We start from the raw sequence: 27,770 nt of genomic DNA, 5'->3' as shown, positions 1-27,770 counted from the left end.
CCACAGAGAGATTTATTGTAATGCGTGAGATGTTCGTTTGTAAAAATCCTACTTGCAGGAAATCTTGAATTCACTTCTTAGGCCACTAGCGTATGGTTTTCTTTAAATCTCTGTGACCACTGATCTCTCGTTTGTCGGGAGAGCAGTTGTTTATTCTTTCTTCCAGCACGCTGAACTAAGTTTTTAAAGTCACATTTTCTTTCTATAGTTTCTCATTTCTTTCCTGAATTATTTTTGTGTTGGCACGAACTCCTCAAACTGTTCGGAAATAAATTTTACGCTGTTTTCCAAGGATTCAATTTTCTTAACAACTTTTTTGCAACACCGGTAACTGGAGATAAACTCCAGCCACTTGGTCCATTAAAAGTTTCACATCAACAACCGGTTCCAGGTTACTCACCTTAAAGGGATTGAATTTCTCACATTCTGAAGTGTCTTTCTTTATTTCAAGCTTTCGAAGGTTTTCAGCAGTTTTCAACGAAGGGCATTGAACGTGAAAGTAATTTTCACAAACTCCAGAGAATTCAACAATATATTTTACATTTGCCGCTTCCAGACACTTTAAACATTCACCAGACTCTTCTGACATTGTTAAATATTATTTGATGAAAAAAAAAACAAACAAGAATTAAACTATAAATACTCTTTCTAACACATACCTATACTAGGCGCAACACTTTGCGTAAAAACGGAGCACCCGCCGACACGTCTGTACTGTATTGTAGTTCTGCATTAGCTCACCATCGGTGCTGGTGAACTTCCCGCTAATTGTTTGGGGTACTTTTTAAATACATATTCAGGCAACGTAATTTTTCGACTTCTGTTAAAGATTTAAACGTGTCGAGTACTCCTAGAAAGATATAAATTATTCGCGAGGGTTTTCATTTGATTTAGCAGAAAAAGTAGGCATTTCTTCGGCCAAGTGGCGCGAAGGATGGTTCAGTGCTGTGGCCGCATCCAGTACCGAAATAGGCTGTCCGTTTGAAGCTGTCTGTACCGGGTGTTGTGCGCTTAATGGTGAGCTATCCGACTGAGAGAGTCTACATATATGCAGTATGTCTAAATATATTTCTTTCTAATATAGATCTGGTAACCTCCTCTGTAGTTACTCATGGTAATGCTTTTGTCTCAGCCCACCTTGTGGCACAATCAATGCATGCTGTGACGTACTTATTTCCTTTGGTGGTTTTAAGAAACGGCCCCAGGAATTTATATCGAATGGCTTGCCCTATCGACAGTGGCTGAAGTACACCAGCTTTATTCTGATGGGCTCTCTTTTCAGTTTGATAGCACAGCTGAAACAGCATGAAATCTTGCACGGGAGTTCCTCATATAACGTAGGTGAGCAGTAAGAAATGATTTTTGAAAATTCATCCCCTAAGGGTGTTAAATAGGTGATGAAAGTTTGAATTGTAGTTTGTCATTTTTGAATCTAGAAATATGAAAATTGGTGTTTAGGCTTTTATTTATAAATGAAAATCAGTTGTATCACAGTTTTTGGTAATTCATCACAAATGAGGATCAAATATTATCCCATCGGGCACACGGCTGCTGCTTCTGTGTGTTTTCGGTAAGTTACTTATAATGTGTAATGTTTTTTATTTTATAACAATGCGGAAAATTCAGTTTTTAGGACTGTAAAGAGGATTCAGAAACTCTGTGTGTAATGTGCAATTGACGTATCCGCAGCCACAAGACCTCGCCGCACCTTGATGCTCGGTGATGCCATAGAAGTGCAAGTGGAACAAATATGACACCAAATAGCAATGCTTCTACACCAGTCTTCCCGATTGTTAGGTACGCTTTTTTTTTATCGCTACGCTACGCCTCGACTTACCGTGCCGTCTGAAAACCGGTATTGAGCAGATGTAAAGATCTGAAGAAATCAATTAAAAAAAAAAAAATAGTCCAGTAGTTTTTGGTATCTTGACGTTGTAGTTATTAAAAAAAAATTACTTTGTTTTCGAGGTTCTTTAACATTTTGGCAGATTTGATCCATTATTTAATATGCTATTGACTTCGAAGTAATTATAAGTATTTATACTGTGTCATAATGTGCGAAGTACAAATATTTACCACGCTTGTAAGTACAGCCCTGTAGCAGAGATGCTGCCGGGAATGGTTAATGAGGGGGGGGGGGGGGGTGGTTTGTATCCTTGGGGACCGGACCCCTCCTTTCCTGGATTAAAAAAATAAAACCGAACCGAAGACAGAATAAGAAAAATATAACAACCTAGATACACAAAGTTACAGAGATATTATTTTGGAAGGATTTTTGAAATCCTTAGAGGGATACAGCAATTTATTTCTTCAACATAGCCCGACTTGTCTCATACACAAAAGGGTCAGAATATTATTCCCCAAGCAGTTAACATCCAATGCCGGTTTGCATAAGTGTTACTGTAAGCACGTCTTTCATACAAACTTGACATGGGTGCTTCATGTATTTAATAACATTATGTATTTATGAGGTGTTTTAATAAGATCATCGAACAGTTAAAAACGATTAAATAAAAACCGAAATACAAAAAAATTACGTTTTCTTTCTCAAGCCAAATCATAACATGTATTTCCATTTGCAAACGGTGGCGTTCTGAAGTCCACTACTCCATGAAATTTTTATGTAACAATAAAAAAAACAGTTATAAAGATAACCTATTCATAATAAGTGATGTAATGGTTGCTACGACCCTGCAACAGATGGCTTCGGAAGCGCGCCTCCCCTAGGCCCCCGGGCGGTCACTAACGCGCGATTGAAATATCAAGTTTAGACCGCGGAGCGGGCTAATGTAATTAACCGCTGACGTCCTAGTTGCCTCCGCGGCCGCTACGAGCCGCCAGCCGTCGCGCCCTGTGTCCCCCCCTCCCCCCCGGACGGGGGATCGGCAGTTTCCGCCGCGCTTCGGCCGAGCTCGGGACCGCCAGCCGGGGCACCTGCGCACGCGCCACGGGGAACAGGCTGGGCGGGAGCCCCAGCTGAGCTGATTCCAAGCGGCAGTCGAGCGGTGCGCTATCGTGCTGACCGGGTAACACACACATTAATTTTTTTCCCACCCCCTATTTAAGGGCGAGGCTTGCTTCCATCTTTTTTTTTTTTTAAAGTCCTCTCCCATATCCTCCCACCCCCCTCCAAAAAAACAGCAAAACTTTACAAACCCTTTAAAAACAGAGCCGTATTGCAAAAAAAAATCTGTTTCGAGCCGGAAAATCCATCACCCTGAAAACACCGACGGCGATCCCCTCCATAAAATGAGGTTCAAGGGCTTTCTGTGGACGTTTCGGGACGCGGGATCGGAGAGCATTGTTTTCAAGCTGGCGCGTTAGTTAATTAACTACCCACCTTTTGTAATTTGGGGATGAAATCACGCGATGTAAACCGATAACTTTTTTTTTTAAGTTATCTCGCGAACACAGCACTCTTGCACAGTTACGTTAACAATAATAGCACAGCTTACGCCGACAAGTACCTCCCGGGATCGACGCCAGAGCCTACGTTTGCGCCGAATGGAGTAGCTGCCGCCTGGTCGCTTGAAGACATCTCTGGAAAAAAAAGAGGTATGTTTAAATTTTTAAAATTTTTAACAAGTGTAAATTTGTTTGTACAGGCAACACTCATTACAATTAAAAACAGCGTTTTTTTTCTAAAAAAAAAAGTATGTCTTAAATTTTTAAATTTTAACCAGTGCAAATTTGATTGTACAGGCAACACTCATTACGATTAAAAACAGATACTTTTTTTTTTTCAATGAACTTGGAAAAAATATTTACGTTATTAAAATAAAAAATAAAATTTAAAGGCCTGAAAATGGAGACTAACTCTAATGAAGCTAATTCGTCTTGTGACACTTCAAGAAAGCTGGATGAAGCGTCCACGACCGATATTTCATCGACAGATTTGACAAAGTTACGCGTGGAAGTAAACTCCCATTTCGGTCTGTAATTTGTCATTTGAGAGCCTTAATATGTACTTCACCTTTTATACAAACATATAAAACTAAATTTTTCTTTGTATTGCAAATATTTTTAGAAGATAAACTATTTTTTATTGATGAGTGGATGGTATTGTTAGTGGTGACGAAACTAGGGTAGGTATATAGATACAACCCTTACAGAAATTATGAGTACAGTAAGAAATTATCTTATACATCCCACCATTCAGATTGTAGTAATTATTTTCGAATAACACGGATAAATTGGATCCATTTACGCAATGATGAACCTATTGACAAATTCAGGGTTTTAAGTATTTGGAAAAAAATATTGATACTAGTAAATTAATTTTATAACAAATCGATATGCAAAAATATACATATATATATATATGTTTACTGTCCAATTATGTGGCCGTTTGTGACATTTAATTCGTGTGGCTATGTAAAAATGTCTGTAGAAGAAAAATGGTCATGTGGTTGGTTAGTAATAGCATAATTGCATCCAATCATGAAAACATTATTAGTACCAGTGAATCAATAATTCCGATTTTAACTTCCCGCCGTCATCGGAAAGAAAATGGATAGAGCTAAAAGTTTCGTCGACAACGAGCTCATTAGAAACGACGGAAGGTGACGAGATGCTAAAGGAGCATTGCTGGAATGAAAAGAGTAGGAGTAAACTGAGGTACACCGAGAAAACCCACTGACTCACGGCAACGTCCGCCGTGTTTCCCACTTGCGAAATTAAAACCAATACGTACCTGCCCCCTTCCATTGCATGGACCCGGATCCATTGGCGGGAGGGCGAGAGATCTAATGATCCATCTTTGATTTTTCTATATTTTTGATATAATCATAATTTATAACTATTCGTCCCATTTTTTTTTGGCATTTCAAGGCATAAATAATATCTCCCAAACCTTGTATAGCTTGTTGCAACCCCATATTAACTAACAGGCTCTAGTCTGAAAGCGCCGCGAGTAAAGAATTCATTATTTCACGCGGACGACTACAGCTGTCGTGACAATGGCACCAATTCAAAAGAGTCGACTTCAACAAGTAGCCAGAGCTAAGTCCTTTGCCATATTGATCCAAAAAAAAAAAAAAATATGTACGGAAGATTTATTTCAAGCGGTATCAAAATATTTGAAATTGCAAAATGGCGAGGTCTAATCCCCCTTAATAAACGTGAATTTATACGGATTATTTTTTTATTTTATTTTTGCGATGCGAATAAACAGTTGTGCCTATACCATCTCTCCAAATGAAATTATAACGCAGCTACACACCAGCTGACCTGCATTTAGCTTGGCTTCCCAGACGAGTTGACGAACACACACAACGCCGCGCGCTGGGGAAATCGACGCAGAATGCTTCCAGTTCGTGTATATAGCCTCTATCACGTAATTTTTTAAAATCAAATTTGACAATTCTCACAAAAGTAGTACAAATTATATACGTATATTTCAGCCCCTGTTTTTCTGTCGTAAACCGTGTTTGTAAACAACTGCATATGATTCCCCATTGCTAGTTAGTAAATGTGTGTTGCTTTGCAAGTGACAGATGGGGAAATAGTTACAACTGGTTCTACTTAACAAAACTGTCAAATATCGAGGCAACTTACATGAGACAGGATGAGAGAGAATTTTAGAGATAAATCTTCGGTAACCATCTACCTATATGACATAGCATAAAGTACTTCCCAGGCTGGTTTTTTGAAGTTGGGGCTGAATAAGATTTTATTGTAACCTTGCTAATGGCCGGCATGCGATTCAATGCCTCAGTTTTTTTTCTCTATCTCTATCGCTCTATATCCATCTCTCTCTTCTACATACCTATAACTATATATAGGCCTACCTCTATATATGTCACACTATTAACATAGAAAATATAAAAAAAATCTTTGTTTTTATTATATATATATATATTATTATATATTATTATATATATATATATATATATATTATTATATATATATATATATATATATATATATATATATATATATATTAATAACTCATCTTTTTACCTGTCATATGTGTGACATAGGTATATAAAAACACGCGCTTTCGAATGAAACATTGTGTTAAAATTTCAAATCAATCGGTGAAGAACTTTCGAAGATTTAAGATATTGAACGAACGAAAATTCAAATTTTTATTTATATAGATGATATAGGAAGTGTTTCAGATGAACACTTGGCATCTGAGTTATATTTAACTGAACGAATTTCTACCTACACCGTAATTTTTGTCGCTTTAGCAAAATTATTTTATTAAAATAACTGTTGGTAACACCTTTATTTTGTATATATTTCGGGGGGTGTTTATAACTCCAATAATTTCAATTAAATAATTTTGCTACAACGACAAATTTCGCGTTGGTTGTAAAACTTCAATCAATTTAACATAATCTAGACGCTTATTTTTATATCTGTATAAATAAAAATTAAATGCTGTTCGTTGGTAAGCGCATCATTGAGAACGGCTGAACAGATTTGGATTTTTTAAATTAATTTCCGAAATAGTCCGAATAAGGTTTTTATGAAAAAAATTTGAAAATTTCCCGTAAAATTGGCATATTAGTGGATAACTGATATTTCTTTTTTTCTATGAGATTCTTGTATGAACTTAAGACCATAACTCACGTTTCGAACGATGGATGTATGTAATTATATTTTCTTTTATCCGATATAGTCCAGCAAATATTTTCGGGAAAAAAGGAAAGTCAGAAGATTTGGACAAACTGCAAAAATCATAATTTTTTAATGCTATATCGATTATAACTGATGTCAGGAACGACATATTTGGTTCATTCTTTTTCTTTTTTTGTTTTGGTTCGATTTTCTCTCGGGATTGAAAATAAAAATGAATGTTTCCAATTAAAAAATAAATCTGGAATATATTAGGAAAAAATATGAATGAAAACATTCCAGCCTAAATTAAAATAAAAAATACATCTGCATTTACTTTTATTCTTCGCGATCTAAAGTTGAATTGTGATCCTGTTATTAGTTCATCGCAATCGTTTCTTGCAATTTATTAGGTTTCATTTTATTTAACACAAAGTTAGAGTTTACTTACGAAATACGGTGAGTTTTGAGGAGACAAACGTTTATACAGTATCAATAAAGTGAATCAATAGTCCATTTTTATTTGAATTTAAATTCTTCGCAACGCTCACTGTGTTTCAATTGAAACAACTGAATTGAATGGACACATTTTAATCGCATTGCGATGCCGCAAATAAAACGGAGCAATTCAGATCGCAGAACTTGCAGTGCTACAAACCAAACGAATTTTCGATCTAATCGAACTGCAGAGCAACGCGAAGAACGAAATTAAATTGAACGGAATCGATTATCGCAAACACGTTCAGCAAATACACAAGAAGAAAGAGAAAATGCAAACAAAGATGATCTGCATGGAATGAGACATCGGTCAGTAGACAAATGAATGTTGCATTGCATACTTGTCGATCTGCATTCCGTTACAGTGTGACAATTCATTACATTGCAGACCAATTAGTTGCTATTGGATCGTATACTCCAGAGTAGTTTCATTATCATAAAGTTTCATTTGGCACACCAATTGGTTTGATATGTCCCCTAATGTTTACGAAAGTGATCATATAGGTACGGGTTTATATTGCTTCACGTGGGTTGCCTATCTTCGTGTCACATTTACGTTCATCGACTTCCTTTAATTTCCACGAAATTACTCTTATAAAATGCCGTATACCGAGAGCTAAGAGTTTACACATCGAAGATACATTATCTTAAGAAAATGACAAAGTGTGACTGAAAGGTTTAACTAAGTTAACAGTTTTCATTCTTATCGCTGTGAAATAAAATAACATAAGTTTCTTTTTTTTTTGATGAGGGGGGGGGGGGAGTCAAATAAAGAGGGCTTAACCTCTTTATTCGAATTTTACCCACAGCCATCCATTATCTCCTGGTAGATTATTTGTTTTCTAGGCCTTTTATGTCGTGTGGCCTGAGGCGGTGTGGCCTGAGGCGGTGTGGCCTGAGGCGGTGTGGCCTGAGGCGGTGTGGCCTGAGGGGGTGTGGCCTGAGGCGGTGTGGCCTGAGGCGGTGTGGCCTGAGGCGGTGTGGCCTGAGGCGGTGTGGCCTGAGGCGGTGTGGCCTGAGGCGGTGTGGCCTGAGGCGGTGTGGCCTGAGGCGGTGTGGCCTGAGGCGGTGTGGCCTGAGGCGGTGTGGCCTGAGGCGGTGTTGCCTGAGGCGGTGTTGCCTGAGGGGGTGTGGCCTGAGGCGGTGTGGCCTGAGGCGGTGTGGCCTGAGGCGGTGTGGCCTGAGGCGGTGTGGCCTGAGGCGGTGTGGCCTGAGGCGGTGTGGCCTGAGGGGGTGTGGCCTGAGGGGGTGTGGCCTGAGGGGGTGTGGCCTGAGGGGGTGTGGCCTGAGGGGGTGTGGCCTGAGGGGGTGTGGCCTGAGGGGGTGTGGCCTGAGGCGGTGTGGCCTGAGGCGGTGTGGCCTGAGGCGGTGTGGCCTGAGGCGGTGTGGCCTGAGGCGGTGTGGCCTGAGGCGGTGTGGCCTGAGGCGGTGTGGCCTGAGGCGGTGTTGCCTGAGGCGGTGTTGCCTGAGGCGGTGTTGCCTGAGGCGGTGTTGCCTGAGGCGGTGTTGCCTGAGGCGGTGTTGCCTGAGGCGGTGTTGCCTGAGGCGGTGTTGCCTGAGGCGGTGTTGCCTGAGGCGACAGCGATTTTTCAAGATTTCGCTGGATTCAAATTAGCGGGAAGGACGCGTTGCGACGGACGCGAATATTGTTCCAACCAATCACATCCGTGACGTCAGCGTGAAATAAACGGAGGACACGACAGACTTCCCTGATTATAAATATTTTCTTTTTACATCGCGTTGCAGGCGCGAAGTTACCGAAATGAAAATCAGAATTTGGTTTTCGAAATATGATTGAGCTGGTGCATTTCTAAAACCATTTCTTAAGGTGTTTTTTTTTTGCGATATATTTTAAATGATGTTCACGCACGGTGAGAAAAAAAAAACCAAGCAATCGTTTGATTGCCATCGCATGTTTTTTGTGTGTTTTTAAAGTGGCAAGAATCATTTTTGTTATTTAATAGACCATTCTTGTGCGTCGCTTGGGTGAGAACCGAATGTTCATAACAACGCGTTATTTTGTTGTTTGGCCTAGCGTTGATATGAGGGGTTTAACGTCACAATAATCAACACGAGGAGCAATAAAACACCTGCAAGGAGTCCGTCGCAACAGTTAAGCGCAACGCAGCGGTCTTGTGTCGCAAGAGAAGTCGGCGACATTCCTCAGCCGAGGGCAAGAGAGCTGGGAAACTGCAAGACACTGCCGACGGAAAACTCTCCTCGAGGTTCTAAAATGAGAGGAACCAGGTGAAGACAGGGGCTTCCATTCCTGTTTTTTTTTAAAAGGTTTGACAAGTCAAGTATCACCTATTGAGCAAGATAACCACTCGTGTAAATTACACGATCCCACCACCAACAGTTGGGTTCAAACGCTCCAGCTCTTGGAGCTCTTTCGTAAACACTGCTACGAGCGGGGGAAATAAAGCAAAGAATGAAAATAAGGTATTACCAGCCCGCATCCATTCCTGGTGGTCCGCCTGCCGCCTTCGTCGTCCAGAGGTGAGGCGTCGAGCCACGCCGACGCCCGGCGCCAGAGAGCGTCGGGGCGCTGGGTGGTCCCGAGCAAGATGGCTGCCGAGCATCGAACCCTGGACGGGACGTGTCGTTCGCCGTTCGCTCTGACGTCTCAGCTCCGCCGGCAGGTAGTCACCACGGTGCGGGCACGGCGCAAACTCAGCGAGGTTCATATATCAATACTCTAGCAACTCCTTACTGCCCCGTATCCTTTATTATAATTAAGAGTCCTGGAAATTTCGCGGATTCCTCTGGCCTCAGGATAGAATTCAAAGTTATAGGTGTGCTCGACCCATGTTTACTTTCCCATTGGTTGATTTCTTGGCGAGAACCTTTTTATCCTTGTTATTTGGCACTACCTGATTCGCTTACTTCTCCCCTAGCTGGGCATCATTGGCTCACGGTCGTAGAGGGGCGTGTCCAGATAACTGCGGTCCAATCATTAACACAGTGCGACAGTGTGGAAGTTTGCATTCTAGCTTGCGACTAAATGAATGCGCGAAAATTCCGTGGCTCTAATTATAATTAATAACCTGTACTATGTAATGAATAGTGTCAAATCTGCTGGAACTATGTAACCGTATAAAATAACTAAAATCTCCATGTCTTGCTCAATCATCCCCGTAACACATAATACATTATAAGATATAATTATAAATAATAAACTTTAAATTATGAAAATATAATACTGGTGGAGTAGCTATTCGTTTAGAATCTAACCTCTCGCAAGCCATAGATAATACCACCTTCCCCCATAATAATGCCCCTCCCGCCCACCTTAAACTAAAAACACATTAACATGAAAGTTAAATCACTTTTTACGGAAATAAATACATAATTATCGGATATTAAAAAAGTATATTATAGATAATAAAAACTAAAGATAGGACTGCGTGCGTGATTCGTCGAGTTGAACACAAAAAAATTGAAGGAAATAACCAACTAATTTAATTCAGTAAGTAAATAAAAGTAACATTAAATACCTAAATAATTGAACACAGCAATGATTAATAAATAGGAGAACTGGTTAAAACTGGTAAAATTTAATAGATAAATAAAGTAAAAATTGGTTGTCTGTAAAGTCGGTCTACGGACGATAGTTTAACGTGACGTCATAACAAAACATTGATGAAATTATTGCATACTTTATGAATAAAATTGAATAATTTTTATTTTAATAATACAAGAATAAATACTTGAAATCAAACTAGTAATCAGATTTTTAAAATGCAATAATAATTAACCTTTATTGCCGAAATTGTTGTTGTAATAAGCAATGAAAACCACATTAACTTTTCACTTCATTTTAAAAACAGTCGAGTGGAAGAGAGAGAGATGCGGCGCAAGCGTACAATGAGCGCCACGGGACACAGCGTAACGGAAAAATGTGCGTAACGGGACAGCGTAACGGAACAATGTGCGTAACAGGACACTTTTTCATGCGTGCAGCAGAGTTCATCGATTTATTAGACGTCACGTCAAAAATAAAACACATAATTATAATGTAAATAATTGTTGTTATTCCCAGAGTAAGACAATATCAGAGTTGTGAAATAGTTGATGTGTACGCAAGCGCAGTACGTGACCACGCGTCAAGACGAGCGCTGTGGCGGCGGACTCCTCGCAGGTTCATGTTGGTGGTCGTGGCGCAAGCCCCTCACGACAGCGACGTCGCTCCGTCGCGACCCCAGGCGTCACGGCGGGCGCCGAACCACCAGGGACTTCCGCCCCGGCGCCCACGAGTCCCAGCCGCGCCCACGAGTCACGTCCGAGCGCGCCCCGACCTGCTTCGCGGCGTCGGCGTCGGCTGGACGGCTCTGGCGAGGCGGGGCGCCCCTCAAGGTTGAGGGACGTCGCGACGAGACAAGACATTTTCCTCTGTTGGCGGCTGACCCGTGTGTTTACTTAAAAAAAAAAAAAAAAAAAAAAAAAAAAGTAGCCCGCACGTGATTTCTGACGCGGCACGACACCACAAAAACTGTCGCCGACCAGACAACATCCAACGACTGCCCCAACTGTGTCGCGAGCAGACTGACTGATGGCTGCAGTGTTCTGCGCAGACGCGAATGTTAAAAAAAAAAATTAAAACAAGTCAACAAAGGCATGCCGCAGTGTGTGTATAAGCCGTCTGGTTAAATACGGTTTTTTTTTTCATCGTTACTTTTGAGTAAATATTCACTTGTTAAGTATTATAATAGTTTTTTTTTCTCATCACGAAAACGATTTGATTTCAAAAATTATGGGAAGAAATAACGTAACTTAAGTACGGTGTTCGAGCTGTCGCGCGGCGTAGTGTGGTTTCGCACCGTGTCGCGTCGCCGTCTGATTCTGTGTGCGTCCAGCCTGAGGCCCGAAGGGGTTTGTTGGAGTGCGGGGGGGGGGGGGGGGGGGGGGAGAGAAGAGGTGACCCGAACGAGAGTTCGAACGTGTTATCGATTCTGGGATTAGCGGCGCTCGGTGCGGCAAGGTCCCGCGGGGAGGACCCCTGGCGCTGTTACCACTCTCCCGACAGACCGCCGCGGTCCGTTTCAAATACGTCCGGAACATAAGGGGGGTGGGGTGTTCCACGCGGCCGACAACCGCCAGAACGCGTTACTCCACGGATTAATCAACATTTAATTAATTCGCGGATGAGCTCATCGTCAACATCGAGGGCGTTTCAGAGGCGGACGATGAGCGCAAACGGTGGGACGTATTGCGTTTCGAGTACTCGACCCACGTCCGCCGTGTTGCCTCCCCCCTCTCCCCCCCCATCCCAACCGCTGGGTTATAACTGGGTTAGAACCCAGTTAGCTTGGGCTAGAGGCGATATAATCATCATATTCGCAAGGTTAACAGCAAAGCAACGGCGTCTTGTCATTAACCGCTCACCCGAACGTTTAGGCGAATTGTCCAACTATGTGAAAACTAGAGTTCTTAAATTACCCCCTCCCCAAACCTATCGGCTATATGTATTTTTTTTTTTACTTTTGAACTCCACGAATTAAATTAAGTTTATAGTACTTTATTCTCAATTTCACGAAGTACATAAATTATTTCAGCATCATTCGTCGGATGTGTAGTAATTCGTTACTTACATACCACTACATCCCGCTTTTTATTTTATTAGTTACATGCTTCACTAGATTCTTTTTTGATTTTAGAATTTATAATTTTGCTAATATTGTACGTCCTGACTGGCACAACAAGAGATGCAGAGTGATACAAAATTATATATATATATATTTAAATACATATTTTAAAACCACATATTTCCAGATTGCACGTAAGGTAGCTAAGGATTTAAGTATGCTCAACAGTTTTTAAGCCAACAAAGAATGTTTGTAAATTTGATTTCTATCAAGATGTTAAGAAAAAAAAATAATTTGTGGACATAAGGAATTAAATATGGAAAATATTTTTATTATTTGAAAACTTTAAATTTTGCTGAGTGGTATCAACTACATACATATCACCGCATATGATATACCTGTAATTTGCATTAGCGTCATCAGGGTCGACTTGATACCCGAAGCTCCCAGAACAGTGGCATTCCAGTTACGCCACTTCACGCAGGCGGGGCTTTGGGAAGCGCGCAGCACATACCGGGCGAGACAGTAAGGTGCCAAGACTATCTGGAATGGCGTTGGGAAAGGTTGGCATTACCTGGGTTGCAGAAGGTTTCCCCAGAGATGAGCGCCATCAGCGCGTCACTTTAGCCACCTTAACAGTATATGTATTTATGAGCTGTGCGAAAATGTTTAATTGTGCAGTTGAATTTAATTTGAACACAGCAACAACGCTTTTACGTTTCGTTAAAACACAATATTATGCTTGTACACTTTTAATGTTACAATTCTGAGCTATTTTAACTAGGAATACACTTTTGACTGATAACGAAAAATCACGTGTATAAAATAATTACCAATGTAATTTTTCTGGTTTTGTATTTAGATTAAATCAAAATGAACCAAAATAAAATGTCTAAGATCTGTTTAAAAACTAGTTGATAATGTTAGTTTTGGATTAGGTGTAACATATAGGTACCGAGTAAATGTGAAATACTAATATTATTTACAGAAAAAATTATTGGAAACGAACGAAGTTCAATAGAGTTTAATGGAGAATGACTATTCATCAGCCGCTACATATTTCATTTCTATTTTGAAACCATTTAGGCTACGATCGTGTACGCAGTCTTCTGAAATTTCCAACGAACTGAAAATCACCTAGTCCCTCACTTTGCTAGAGATTGCCCTCCAATGAGCGACTAGACACTGAAAAGGTTTCCTATTCTTCAAAGAAAACTTAAAGGTGAAACGAAATACGCAATAGCATTGTTGACAAAGAAAATTATTTTTATATCATCTGGGAGAAAAAAAAAAATAGTTCCAGCTAGTAGAGTACCAAGCTGCTTTAGTAATGACAAAATTAGATTCATCTTACGCATTCTTTCTAGTTGATACCAGAAATAGAAAAGTTCTTATAAAAAATCATTTCAAAGACATACGCCATTTAAGTTTTACACTGGTTGTTAAAAACTCTCAAGATTGAACAAAAAAAATTAATACATAAGCACACAATCAAGCCAATATATGTTTGTGCCTGATGATGTGAGAATATGTTTGTTCCCGAAACGTCGCAACTGTTTCTTTATTGTTAAGCGTACTGTAGTCGCCGTGTCATTCAGACTATCTGTTTAGATACGTCACTGTGTTCGTCTGACGCAAGTCTACCAGAAGTTAATTTTTCTGTTTACTGTTAGTTGTAAGGGTCTGTCGTCAGCCTACAGTGTTATTTTTGGTGTCATGTTTTATGACCAAATTTCCTCTTGGTATTCTCTATACACTCCGTGCATACAAAATTTCACATCAGCTATAAATTGGCTCGTTATCCGTGTTTTTTTTTTATGTATTAATCATTCTGTCCATTCTTGATACATTTTCTGCGAAAGCCAGTATAGACTAGCATTGGCGTTATGCACATGGGATTGCTTTTGATAAACATTCCCCACTGCAAGAATGATTCAAAGGACGTATCTTCATTTCTTAATTTCCCCACATTTGTTGGCCAAATCCCGAGCCATCAGTTAAAATTCTGCTAGCCGACAACTCGCTCCTCTGTTCTGCAAAAAAAAAAAAATATTTTTTTTACTTTTCTTCTCCACCAGCTTAGCACTTAAAAAATATACATAGTTGGTTATTACATACCAGCCTCCGTTAGACATTTTCAGCCAAACAGAATAACTACCAAGCAAAAAATTATGCTCGAGAATTAAGAAATTCCGTATCAAACTAAGCTCCCGCAATTAAAAGAGTAAAAAAAAGGAAATAAAAGCAGCTAACATTGAATGCTTACAAGAACAGCTTTTTCGTAAAGTTCGTATCCATTAATAATTAACTACAGTGAAGCAAAGTTTCTTCTCCCTTAATTATTAGTGTGTGGTAGCTGGTTGAAATAATTAGGGGATCAGATTGAAATCATATAGTATTAGTAGCAAATCCTTCACAGATATGCTGACATGCTGATATGCTTGTTACTGATACGAGATGGGACATGGCGTAAGCAGGATAGCACACAAAACAGACCTGAAAACTACAGGAACAGTCCTCTAGCATTGTGTATGGTCTCCCCGAACCTCCAATACGGCTGCACAATTGCGTGGCATGGACTCGGTGAGCTGTTGTTGGAAGGATAAGTTGCCAATCTGCCGTAAGGGAATTTTACAGCCCTGCTCGTGTTGTGGGAGGTGCGGGTGCAGCCACAATACGTCGTCCTAATGCCTCCCTGGTGTGCTCTATTGGATTGAAGTCTGGCCACTCTTGTTGCTCATACTGCTATTGAAAAACACACATTGTCTAATCTCTTTATTCTTATTTTCTAATCACTAATTGTCTGATACAATTATTTTCTTGTCTGATACACTAATTCTTCTTGTCTGATACACTAATTCTTCTTGTCTGATACACTAATTCTTCTTGTCTGATACACTAATTCTTCTTGTCTGATACACTAATTCTTCTTGTCTGATACACTAATTCTTCTTGTCTGATACACTAATTCTTCTTGTCTGATACACTAATTCTTCTTGTCTGATACACTAATTCTTCTTGTCTGATACACTAATTCTTCTTGTCTGATACACTAATTATTCTTGTCTGATACACTAATTATTCTTGTCTCATCCACAAGTCCTGAGTGTCTTATCAAATTATTTTTGTATAAGCTTCAATTTTCTGCGCCTGATCTACTATTTTGATCTATTTTCTGTGTCGCATCTACTATTTGTGTGTGTCGCATCCACTATTTGTGTGTGTCGCATCCACTATTTGTGTGTGTCGCATCCACTATTTGTGTGTGTCGCATCCACTATTTGTGTGTGTCGCATCCACTATTTGTGTGTGTCGCATCCACTATTTGTGTGTGTCGCATCCACTATTTGTGTGTGTCGCATCCACTAATTTCTTGTGTCTGATCCACTAATTGTGTGTGTCCGATACCCTAATTTTTTTTCTGGTCCCCTAATTATGTGTGTCGAATCACCTAATTATTATAATACTAGTATTTATACATATATACATAAAGTTGGGCATTGCGTTTGTCGACTATAGTTGGGTCATTGGAGACGATAAAACTCAACGACACACGTACGGGATTTCGGATAAGGAATCAGCCAACTTTTACTTCAATCACATTTAATTCTCAGAGGGTTATTTATATTTCTCTCCGTGAAATTATTCTAAATAAGAAAGAACAAAAGTCATTATCAACATCAATCGATTTGTACAGCCACGTGGAATACGTTAAGAGTTTTATCTTTTGATAATGAACAGTTACATTTATGTAAAAATAGTTTAAATGTATTCATCCGATGTGGCTCTTACCTTTCCCCATTAATGCTTTGCAGATAGAGATTTTTTTCTTCTTGAAAGGTCGAATTAACATTTTCTAGATGTAGGTCAATGGCAAAATGTTTCACCCAGCATTGTTTTTTTTCCCCCACATACACTCGGAATTTTTTTAATTTAGAATCGGACTAGAATGTGTGGTTGCACAAGCAATTACTGTCGGACCTATCACCCATGCGTGCAAGGTCGACTTACAAAGGGCCCAACGCTTCCTCACTACTGGCTTCGGCCGCAAAACGTACCACAGCTGCTCAATGCAGATGTGGGTCGGCTAAACCGACGTACCTGCGGCTATCTAATCATGAGGTTGGGTGGAGGGGGGGGGGAGGTGAGGGGGTGGGAGGCAAGATAAAATTAAAGGTATGAATACCGTGCCTTCCTCCCCCTCCCTCCACACACCTAAACATCAAATCGAACCTTTGAAAGTTAAATCAGACTTAACAAGATTCTTAGGTTACTTATATTTTGGCAATAAATACGTTAATTCTTATAATTTTATTTTTATGAAACTCTTGAATAGTTACTACTTTTAGGTATTCCCAATAGTATTACATTTTTATTTTCTATCACATGTAACACTTGCTGAATCTTGGCTAAACGAAGAATACAATATGCGTGGTTAAAAGTGGCAGGTGTGCTTATTGCAATAAATCGCATTAGAGGTCAGAAATTTTTGGAAAATATGCGTGAATTTGATACGTACTGTGTACCGTACCACAAGGATGAAAGACAAACAACATTGATAAGATTTTATTCAAACTCCTATGATACTATACAAATAAAATTTACCAAGCCGAGTAAAAAAGTTTATATTCCAAATACCAATGAAAAAAATAGCTAGTTTACACGAACAGATATAACATGCATTTGTAATATTTATGGCAGTTTTCATTTAGGGATTACCTTTAACATATAAATTATTAATTGTATATCTTTTTTATTAACGGTGAAGTTTACTTTACTTAAAAAAAAAATGACAAAACTTATTTCATGTTTGTAAAGAGTGCAATTTTGTATAGCGGCTACGATGAATAAAACATGCTAAGATTCAATAGAACTCTGTACTACTGCTCTATTTACTAATACTATAACCAACATCAGTAGCAGTCAGTCAGCTGGCGAACAGAGAGGTAATATTTTACAATTTTCTAGTCCTTCTATATTATGACTGAAGTGAATACGGATTACACAAAGTTCTAGTGAGACCTTAAATGACATCTGTTCAAAACCTCTGGAAATACAATCCGGGAGTGTTAATTTGGCTTCGCGTGGAGAGAAAATTTTAATAACACGCCTCTAAGATTTCCAGTAAACTGTTTAAGGCCAAGTTTCCGAGTATCAAGATTTGAATTTACATATTTTTTTTGTACCCCACAAACCACGATAACTTTTAACAATTTCTCAAGGTTTATTATCGTATCTCTTTTGCCAACCGTCATTTCACTGGAAATCAACGAGGAGAGGGCCCCAGCCAATTTCAGAAGCCCATCTACGATTGGCCAAACCAACAGGGCAACTAGAATAAAGAAGGCTCTGATTGGCCCACAGCTGCAGTCATTCGGGAAACACTTCCCTCTCAGGCGAGAGTATTAAAAGGCAGGATAACTTGCGATAACTACCTGCGATATCTACCCTGATGGTGACTGCAACGTCGACCGAACGTTGGTAGATATCTTCGCCTTCGATGCGTCTACAACCTCAAAGCCAAGCAATTCCAAACAATGGCCGCAAAATCCTATGATCTTTATTAACGAGAAAAAAAAAATTCTGGGCAGACTGTATTGTGCATTACAACAGTCAGGGGTTTCCATCGCGCTGTCCGGGAATGCTGTGTACGAAATAAATAAAATAATTTAATATTAATGTTGCTCCATTTTTTGACATGAATTCGATGAATGTCTTACTTGACGGTCGGGCGGCCACGCCAGAAAAATTTCGATACCAAACCGCGACAAACTCGGCTCATCGTTCACAACCACTGACTGAACTGGCTCCATACCAACATAAGACTCAGAGAGCACATCTACGTACATTGCCAACAATTTTCCGCATTCCTCGTCGCTTCTCGCGAGGTAGATGGCTGATGCTCACTTGAGCGCAAGTTTCACGCCTCGTTCGGGGGCTCGTTTTGACTCACTGGCTCATTTCTCTCTGCTACTTTCTGCCTCAGTCGATACCTACGACACTTCTCTGCATTTTTAAAGTTCTTCTGCTCGGAAGATTTTGCTTGTTTTCTTAATTTCCTCCAACACAACCTGTTTTCGCTCAGACATTTTGCGTTTAATGGCTCCAAAACCCCAGTTAGCAACTTTATTGTTATTCCACTCAATTAGCACCACTCAGTGATTATTCCACAGCATATTAAAGTTTAAATCACGCAAATTGGTATCTAACTTTCGGAGTTACAGCTCTCTTTTGACTTCAATTCGACGCTCCCCACCAACGCTAATTACGTTATCACTGCAAATGTTCACCGGGCGAGTCTTACGTAACGACCACGAGCAAAGTCTGCTCTACTAAGGTACATTTACTTCAACTCTGCAGCTTTCATGGTTTACGAATTTTAAACGGTGGCGTATTCTCTGCCGAAGTGACACCCAACCTGAGATTAAAGACATCACCGTCCTGTCGGAAATTCATGTACAAAAACTGTGGACAGATGACGTAGCACAAGGAGGGGTTACGTTCTGACGCAGGAGCTCTCGAACTGCATGCGGTTCGGGAAGCAACGCTTCACACGCCGCACCAGACAAGCTTTGGTTCAGTGTTGGTGGTGATGGGGGGGGGGGGGGGGGATGGGGACGGACAGTCCGTGACGTCACTGTTTATCCGTTGACAACCCTGCGCGTATGGCGAGCTCGCCTCACGGACAACGACCCAACTGTCTCGTCCGATGTTTGGTCCGGTGATGAGCAGTCCCAACTCCTCTGCCGTTAGCTTCTATGCTCAGTCCTGGAGGCGGAGAGCTCACAACTTGAATTTTAAAAAAAATCCACGATGATAGTTAAATCTTTTGAAGGTAAACTTGAAAAATTTAGAGAAACTTGATAGCTAAATTACCAACTGACTCCACTATAACATACTAAATTCTATCGTATAGTTAGTAGTATGTAAATGGGCGCCCGAGCGCAGGCTTCAGGCTGTGGTGTCTGTGGTGTTTTCCGCCATCTTGGATTGTGACGTCACGGCGGCCATCTTGGATGGTTGTGACCGTGACCTTGAATTTGATCCTCAAAACGGGTCAAAATTTGCCAAAATTGGGCAAAAATTGCTTAAAATTCCTCAAAATTTCCATTTCTGTGGAAAAAAAATTCCGCCAAAATTTTTTAAAAAATTCCACAAATTAAAAATTTCTCTTTTCGAGGGAAAAATTCCCGTTTCGAGGGGAAATTTCCCGTTTTTAGTCCTTAAAAATCCCGGCGGCTAGAAATGTCCATATGTAGGCTTAAGCATCCATGTCGACAGCCTCTGATAAGCCTCACGTCATCATGGAATATGTCATCTTGGATAATGACGTCACCGTTGCAATTTTCGTTACGGCCGCCATCTTTAATTATTTTATTTATTATCCGATTTTAATGAATTTTTTTTAAAAAATTATAAAAAAATTCATTTAATAAAATTTTAATAAAATACTTATAAAAAATTTACTTTTACGACACGGAGCTCGGAGTCCTCGGTTCGAACCCGACGAGTACAAAAAAAATTAAAAATAGCGACCGATCCTTCCCCTGTGGTGTATGCAGGCAGACTGACTCCCACCACATGTTTCATAGCATATATATAATCCGGCAGTATGACGTAATGTCCGCCAGTCCGCCATCTTGAAATTTGGACGCCATCTTGAAAATCTTTATTTATTATCCGATTTTAATAAAAAAATTTCCAAAATTCATCAAAAAATTAACGTATTTGAATTATGTTTGATTATATCGATGTACGTCCTTGGTTCGATTCCCGACAAGAGTAAACGGTCGATCCTTCCTCCATGAAAGCTACCTAGACTGATCTACCACCACCAGTACCAAGGTATATATCATCAACTGGTATGACATCATGTCCGCCATCTTGTCTCCATCCGCTGGAGACCACCATCTTGTTTTCGTCTGCTAGAGTGTGCCGATACCATGTAGTATAATTATCTGGTAACCATACTTTTGTCCTCAACTGTTGACATTGAACATTGACCTTTGACCTGACCTTGAAATTTGACCTTGACCTTGAACCTTGACCTTGAACTTTGACCTTGACCTTGAAATTTGACCTTGACCTTCAAATTTGACTTTGTCCTTGAAATTTGACTTTGTCCTTGTCGACCATCATGGATCCGACATTTTATGTTCAGTACGAGCTACCAGGAGCTACCACATGCTGGAGTATGCCATATTGTGTGTGTACCTGTATTATAGAGTAAATTTCCATCTGGATAATTTTATTCTAACCCGCTACAGTGCAGTAATCATATATTATGGAGGTGCCCCCCGCCATCTTGAAATTCGGCCGCCATCTTGAAATAATGTAATAATGTAGCTAGAAAAGCGGGAAAAAATCCAAAATTCATTAAATAAATTAGTAATCCATATAATGATTGATTGGATCGACTAAGGTCCTTGGTTCGATCCCTGGCCGATACATAACAACTTTAATTAAAAAAAAGACTAAAAAAGTGTTAGGTTTGAGAAAATAAAAACACCACAAGTTCTTTTAAAAAAATTTATTACATAAATTCAATACACTACTACAAGTACAAAAAAAACACTGACGAATTACCAAAGCCTTTTGGATTCCTCGATTCAAACAGTCTTCTTATTGTACGGACTAAGCCTTTTACATGACTTTAAATGTCTATCCGATCCGTTCATCACCACAGCCAGAGACGGACTGAAGTTCATAGCACTTATATATAGTCTCATTAGCCGGTACAACACATGAGTCAAATCAATAACCATGTTCATTATACGCCTCGGAGCATTTTCTATAATGACGATGTAAACTAACGAGACGTGAAATTAGTTTATTACACTTATTGCACTGAAATTGTATTCTTTGAACATTATTAGAACAACCGCTTCTTTCATGTCTGCGAGCATTTGAGGTGATAGTAAATGATGCACCACAGTATTTGCACTGATGCGAAGTACGCTCTTCATTAATTGAAGTATTCAATGCTGATGAAACTTCAGCTGATGGTGGAACAGCACATATCGAAGTCTCCTCCAGTGGTGTCGGAGGCGTTGCCAACGGGATCTGCTCCAACATCGTCGGCGCCGACGTCATGATTCCCGTAGTCGATGGTACATCCTCCATCAAGTACGACGTTAAAGTCGGTAAAGATGCCATCGAAGTCTCAAGAACAGGCAATTACGCGACTTATGCACCAGAAGAAACAAACTAGGTGATCCGTACACCGTCGACGGCAGTAACAAACTGAGCGTCCTGCTGTCTAGGACTCGTTTATATACATTAACCGGTTTGAATAATACGCTAGTCAAATCAAGAACAATTTACTAAAATACTAGAGTCAAAACAACATTAAAAAAATAGAAGCACCATCAACAAAAAAAGGAAGCAATTTGGAAGCACCTTCAAAAAAGGAAAAACAATAAGAAGCACCGACTACGAAAAAACAGCACATTTGGAAGCACCGTCATCGAAAAGGCAGCACATTTGGAAGCACCGACTACGAAAAGGCAGCACATTTGGCAGCACCGACAACGAAAAGGCAGCACATTTGGAAGCACCGACAACGAAAAGGCAGCACATTTGGAAGCACCGACTACGAAAAGGCAGCACATTTGGCAACACCGACAACGAAAAGGCAGCACATTTGGCAGCACCGACAACGAAAAGGCAGCACAATTGGAAGCACCGACTACGAAAAGGCAGCACATTTGACAGCACCGACAACGAAAAGGCAGCACATTTGGCAGCACCGACAACGAAAAGGCAGCACATTTGGAAGCACCGACTACGAAAAGGCAGCACATTTGACAGCACCGACAACGAAAAGGCAGCACATTTGGAAGCACCACCATCGAAAAGGCAGCACATTTGGAACCACCGACAACGAAAAGGCAGCACATTTGGAAGCACCGACAACGAAAAGGCAGCACATTTGGAAGCACCACCATCGAAAAGGCAGCACATTTGGAAGCACCACCATCGAAAAGGCAGCACATTTGGAAGCACCGACTACGAAAAGGCAGCACATTTGGAAGCACCGGCAACGAAAAGGCAGCACATGTGGAAGCACCGACAACGAAAAGGCAGCACATTTAGAAGCTCCATCAACAAAAAAAAAAAAAGGCAAAAAGGAAGCACAAGTTACGAGATCTAAGTCTTAGTTAGAAATCAGAATACACGAAATAAAAACATTAAATTCTTATAATTTAAATTGTTTATTTCATTGCTTTACATTATACAAATGCAAGTAAAACATGCCATTATTGTATGTAGCCAGCATTCCTCAGTTCCTTGAGTATGAAAAATATTTCTTTGATGCACGAATAGTTTCCTGCACAAAGCGAACCATGTAGAAGTCTTAGCTTGTCAACCAATATGTTTGGATCTTTCCATGATTTGTAATCATTCTCTTCTACCACCATCTTCCTTGCACCTTTATAATAAATATTATGATCTCTGGTGACTTCCGTTTTACCACCAACCTCAGGGTAACTTTCATGTTTGAGACGGTGATCATCACAAGCTTGATCAGATTTATTTAATATATCACGTCGTTTCCATCGTTTCGGTCTCAGGACACCGCCACATTCTTCGATCTTGGCAGCTTTAGGTGCTTCATCATAGTCTATGTCTTTGTCAACAGCCTCAGAGTCACTGTAACAATCACCGTAGAAGGAATCGTCTTCACCCAATTTACCGTAATAATTCGATGTTGATGATGCTTCCTTTTTAGGAGTCCATCATTTTTACAAAGTAGGAAAGATCTACTTGAATTCGGCTGGAATATATTCTCACTTTTCACGTTAAGGATTCTTCCATTGTCTTCATTCTTCCATAAATCATCAACCTCCTTCAATTTAAGTTCTTTGTCGAGATCGGAAGAGCCAAGAAAATTATTGTCGTAATGCAGATCACTCTTCCTTAGGCTAGTAGATTCATCGTTTTCCTCTAGCTTGTACGCAGGCTTGGCGCTACAAGTTCTGCCATGTCTTTTTAGGCTCTCTCTCCGCGTAAACGACTTGCTACATCGAACACAACTTATCATATTGCGCAGTGGATTTTTAATACAGTCATTCTTCTCGTGTTGTCTTTTATTCTTTCTCAAGATAAACTCTTTACTGCAAAACTTACACCTATGTTCTTTCGATACAGCGTCAGATCCCGAATCGGAATTCATATTAGTTACTGAGACTAATGCCAGATACCAATTGAGTGTTTTAAATTAGATCCAATACTTAAATAGAAATTTTTTCATATTTCATCAGCGAGAATTAATATATCTCATGCAAAAGTACTTTATGCATGTAGTTCTGCTTTTCAACAACAGATGTCGCCACATGTTGCTTGCAGGTAAATCATATTTAGTTTTTTTATGTGGGATGCGGGATGCTCACTAACGATCGCAAAAGAAGGATGGCTTCGCTAGACTCCAAGGAAAAGGAAGTATGTTGGTGCTCTACAGATGTCTCATGGCGTAATATTAATTTGACTGAGTAATGATATTTTTTAATTCCACCTGATGAAAATATTGCAAGTTTTGATTTAGTAGCAGAAATTATCGAATTAAATGTAACTCCAAATAAAATGACATGTCTCATTAGACAAAAAAAAAATCCATGCGGAGAGCGGTTTCTCAGAATAGTCAGAAACACTTGAAGAAACCACAGGAATGATTGCAAGAACACGGGAAAAACCATCAAAATATTGACAAGAATAATCAGGAGCACAAGGAGAAAACCATCATAATATTGGCAAGAATAATCAGGAGCACACGGAGAAAACCATCATAATATTGACCAGATTAATCTGAAGTACTCGGAGAAAACCACCACATGTTTTCTTTGATATCATAAAATTACAGGAAAAAATATTTAAATATAAAAATAAATTAATAAAAAAATTAAAAAAAAATTAAAAAAAATGCATAAACAGTTTCTGCTAGCTTGTAAACTTATCATTGTTGAGCAAAGATAGAGTTCTTGTACAAGCCAGAAATTTATGCATTTTTTTAAATTTTTTAAATTTTTTTTATTAATTTATTTTTATATTTAAATATTTTTTCCTGTAATTTTATGATATCAAAGAAAACATGTGGTGGTTTTCTTCGAGTACTTCTGATTAATCTAATCAATATTATGATGGTTTTCTCCGTGTGCTCCTGATTATTCTTGCCAATATTATGATGGTTTTCTCCGTGTGTTCCTGATTATTCTTGTCAATATTTTGATGGTTTTTCCCGTGTTCTTGCAATCATTCCTGTGGTTTCTTCAAGTGTTTCTGACTATTCTGAGAAACCGCTCTCCGCATGGATTTTTTTTTGTCTAATGAGACATGTCATTTTATTTGGAGTTACATTTAATTCGATAATTTCTGCTACTAAATCAAAACTTGCAATATTTTCATCAGGTGGAATTAAAAAATATCATTACTCAGTCAAATTAATATTACGCCATGAGACATCTGTAGAGCACCAACATACTTCCTTTTCCTTGGAGTCTAGCGAAGCCATCCTTCTTTTGCGATCGTTAGTGAGCATCCCGCATCCCACATAAAAAAACTAAATATGATTTACCTGCAAGCAACATGTGGCGACATCTGTTGTTGAAAAGCAGAACTACATGCATAAAGTACTTTTGCATGAGATATATTAATTCTCGCTGATGAAATATGAAAAAATTTCTATTTAAGTATTGGATCTAATTTAAAACACTCAATTGGTATCTGGCATTAGTCTCAGTAACTAATATGAATTCCGATTCGGGATCTGACGCTGTATCGAAAGAACATAGGTGTAAGTTTTGCAGTAAAGAGTTTATCTTGAGAAAGAATAAAAGACAACACGAGAAGAATGACTGTGTTAAAAATCCACTGCGCAATATGATAAGTTGTGTTCGATGTAGCAAGTCGTTTACGCGGAGAGAGAGCCTAAAAAGACATGGCAGAACTTGTAGCGCCAAGCCTGCGTACAAGCTAGAGGAAAACGATGAATCTACTAGCCTAAGGAAGAGTGATCTGCATTACGACAATAATTTTCTTGGCTCTTCCGATCTCGACAAAGAACTTAAATTGAAGGAGGTTGATGATTTATGGAAGAATGAAGACAATGGAAGAATCCTTAACGTGAAAAGTGAGAATATATTCCAGCCGAATTCAAGTTGATCTTTCCTACTTTGTAAAAATGATGGACTCCTAAAAAGGAAGCATCATCAACATCGAATTATTACGGTAAATTGGGTGAAGACGATTCCTTCTACGGTGATTGTTACAGTGACTCTGAGGCTGTTGACAAAGACATAGACTATGATGAAGCACTTAAAGCTGCCAAGATCGAAGAATGTGGCGGTGTCCTGAGACCGAAACGATGGAAACGACGTGATATATTAAATAAATCTGATCAAGCTTGTGATGATCACCGTCTCAAACATGAAAGTTACCCTGAGGTTGGTGGTAAAACGGAAGACACCAGAGATCATAATATTTATTATAAAGGTGCAAGGAAGATGGTGGTAGAAGAGAATGATTACACATCATGGAAAGATCCAAACATATTGGTTGACCGGCTAAGACTTCTACATGGTTCGCTTTGTGCAGGAATCTATTCGTGCTACTCAAGGAACTGAGGAATGCTGGCTACATACAATAATGGCTTGTTTTACTTGCATTTGTATAATGTAAAGCAATGAAATAAACAATTTAAATTATAAGAATTTAATGTTTTCATTTCGTGTGTTCTGATTTCTAACTAAGACTTAGATCTCGTAACTTGTGCTTCCTTTTTGCCTTTTTTTTTTGTTGATGGAGCTTCTAAATGTGCTGCCTTTTCGTTGTCGGTGCTTCCACATGTGCTGCCTTTTCGTTGCCGGTGCTTCCAAATGTGCTGCCTTTTCGTAGTCGGTGCTTCCAAATGTGCTGCCTTTTCGATGGTGGTGCTTCCAAATGTGCTGCCTTTTCGATGGTGGTGCTTCCAAATGTGCTGCCTTTTCGTTGTCGGTGCTTCCAAATGTGCTGCTTTTTCGTTGTCGGTGCTTCCAAATGTGCTGCCTTTTCGATGGTGGTGGTTCCAAATGTGCTGCCTTTTCGTTGTCGGTGCTGTCAAATGTGCTGCCTTTTCGTAGTCGGTGCTTCCAAATGTGCTGCCTTTTCGTTGTCGGTGCTGCCAAATGTGCTGCCTTTTCGTTGTCAGTGCTGTCAAATGTGCTGCCTTTTCGTTGTCGGTGCTGCCAAATGTGCTGCCTTTACGTAGTCGGTGCTTCCAAATGTGCTGTCTTTTCGTAGTCGGTGCTTCCAAATGTGCTGCCTTTTCGTTGTCGGTGCTGCCAAATGTGCTGCCTTTTCGTAGTCGGTGCTTCCAAATGTGCTGCCTTTTCGATGACGGTGCTTCCAAATGTGCTGTTTTTTCGTAGTCGGTGCTTCCTATTGTTTTTCCTTTTTTGAAGGTGCTTCCAAATGTGCTTCCTTTTTTTGTTGATGGTGCTTCTATTTTTTTAATGTTGTTTTGACTCTAGTATTTTAGTAAATTGTTCTTGATTTGACTAGCGTATTATTCAAACCGGTTAATGTATATAAACGAGTCCTAGACAGCAGGACGCTCAGTTTGTTACTGCCGTCGACGGTGTACGGATCACCTAGTTTGTTTCTTCTGGTGCATAAGTCGCGTAATTGCCTGTTCTTGAGACTTCGATGGCATCTTTACCGACTTTAACGTCGTACTTGATGGAGGATGTACCATCGACTACGGGAATCATGACGTCGGCGCCGACGATGTTGGAGCAGATCCCGTTGGCAACGCCTCCGACACCACTGGAGGAGACTTCGATATGTGCTGTTCCACCATCAGCTGAAGTTTCATCAGCATTGAATACTTCAATTAATGAAGAGCGTACTTCGCATCAGTGCAAATACTGTGGTGCATCATTTAATATCACCTCAAATGCTCGCAGACATGAAAGAAGCGGTTGTTCTAATAATGTTCAAAGAATACAATTTCAGTGCAATAAGTGTAATAAACTAATTTCACGTCTCGATAGTTTACATCGTCATTATAGAAAATGCTCCGAGGCGTATAATGAACATGGTTATTGATTTGACTCATGTGTTGTATCGACTAATGAGACTATATATAAG

The 27,770-nt window shown here is 39.7% G+C and overlaps 1 protein-coding gene across 9 annotated transcripts in view; it reads right to left on the bottom strand.

Annotated features, from left to right (window-relative positions):
* LOC134543328 (uncharacterized) overlaps positions 1-27,770 on the bottom strand; it is a 71,499-nt gene that overhangs the window by 5,418 nt on the left and 38,311 nt on the right. For 2 of the 9 annotated variants that reach the window (XR_010076916.1, XM_063388279.1), the window contains 2 exons: positions 9,512-9,650; positions 3,456-3,540 (listed from right to left, as the gene is read on the bottom strand). Coding sequence is in view for 4 of the 9 variants with exons in the window: in XM_063388279.1 (XP_063244349.1) it covers positions 3,456-3,540; positions 9,512-9,650 (224 nt within the window). In the remaining 5 variants the exon portion in view is untranslated. Of the gene's footprint in view, positions 1-3,455; positions 3,541-9,511; positions 10,337-27,770 lie in introns of those variants that run through there. The other 7 variants (XM_063388280.1, XM_063388281.1, XR_010076914.1 and 4 more) reach the window with 6 other exon arrangements.

The sequence above is a fragment of the Bacillus rossius genome (assembly GCF_032445375.1).
Source record: "Bacillus rossius redtenbacheri isolate Brsri chromosome 9 unlocalized genomic scaffold, Brsri_v3 Brsri_v3_scf9_2, whole genome shotgun sequence".
NCBI lineage: Eukaryota > Metazoa > Arthropoda > Insecta > Phasmatodea > Bacillidae > Bacillus > Bacillus rossius.
Note: the sequence above shows the minus strand (reverse complement) of the source record. Positions and strands in the feature narration are given on the sequence as shown.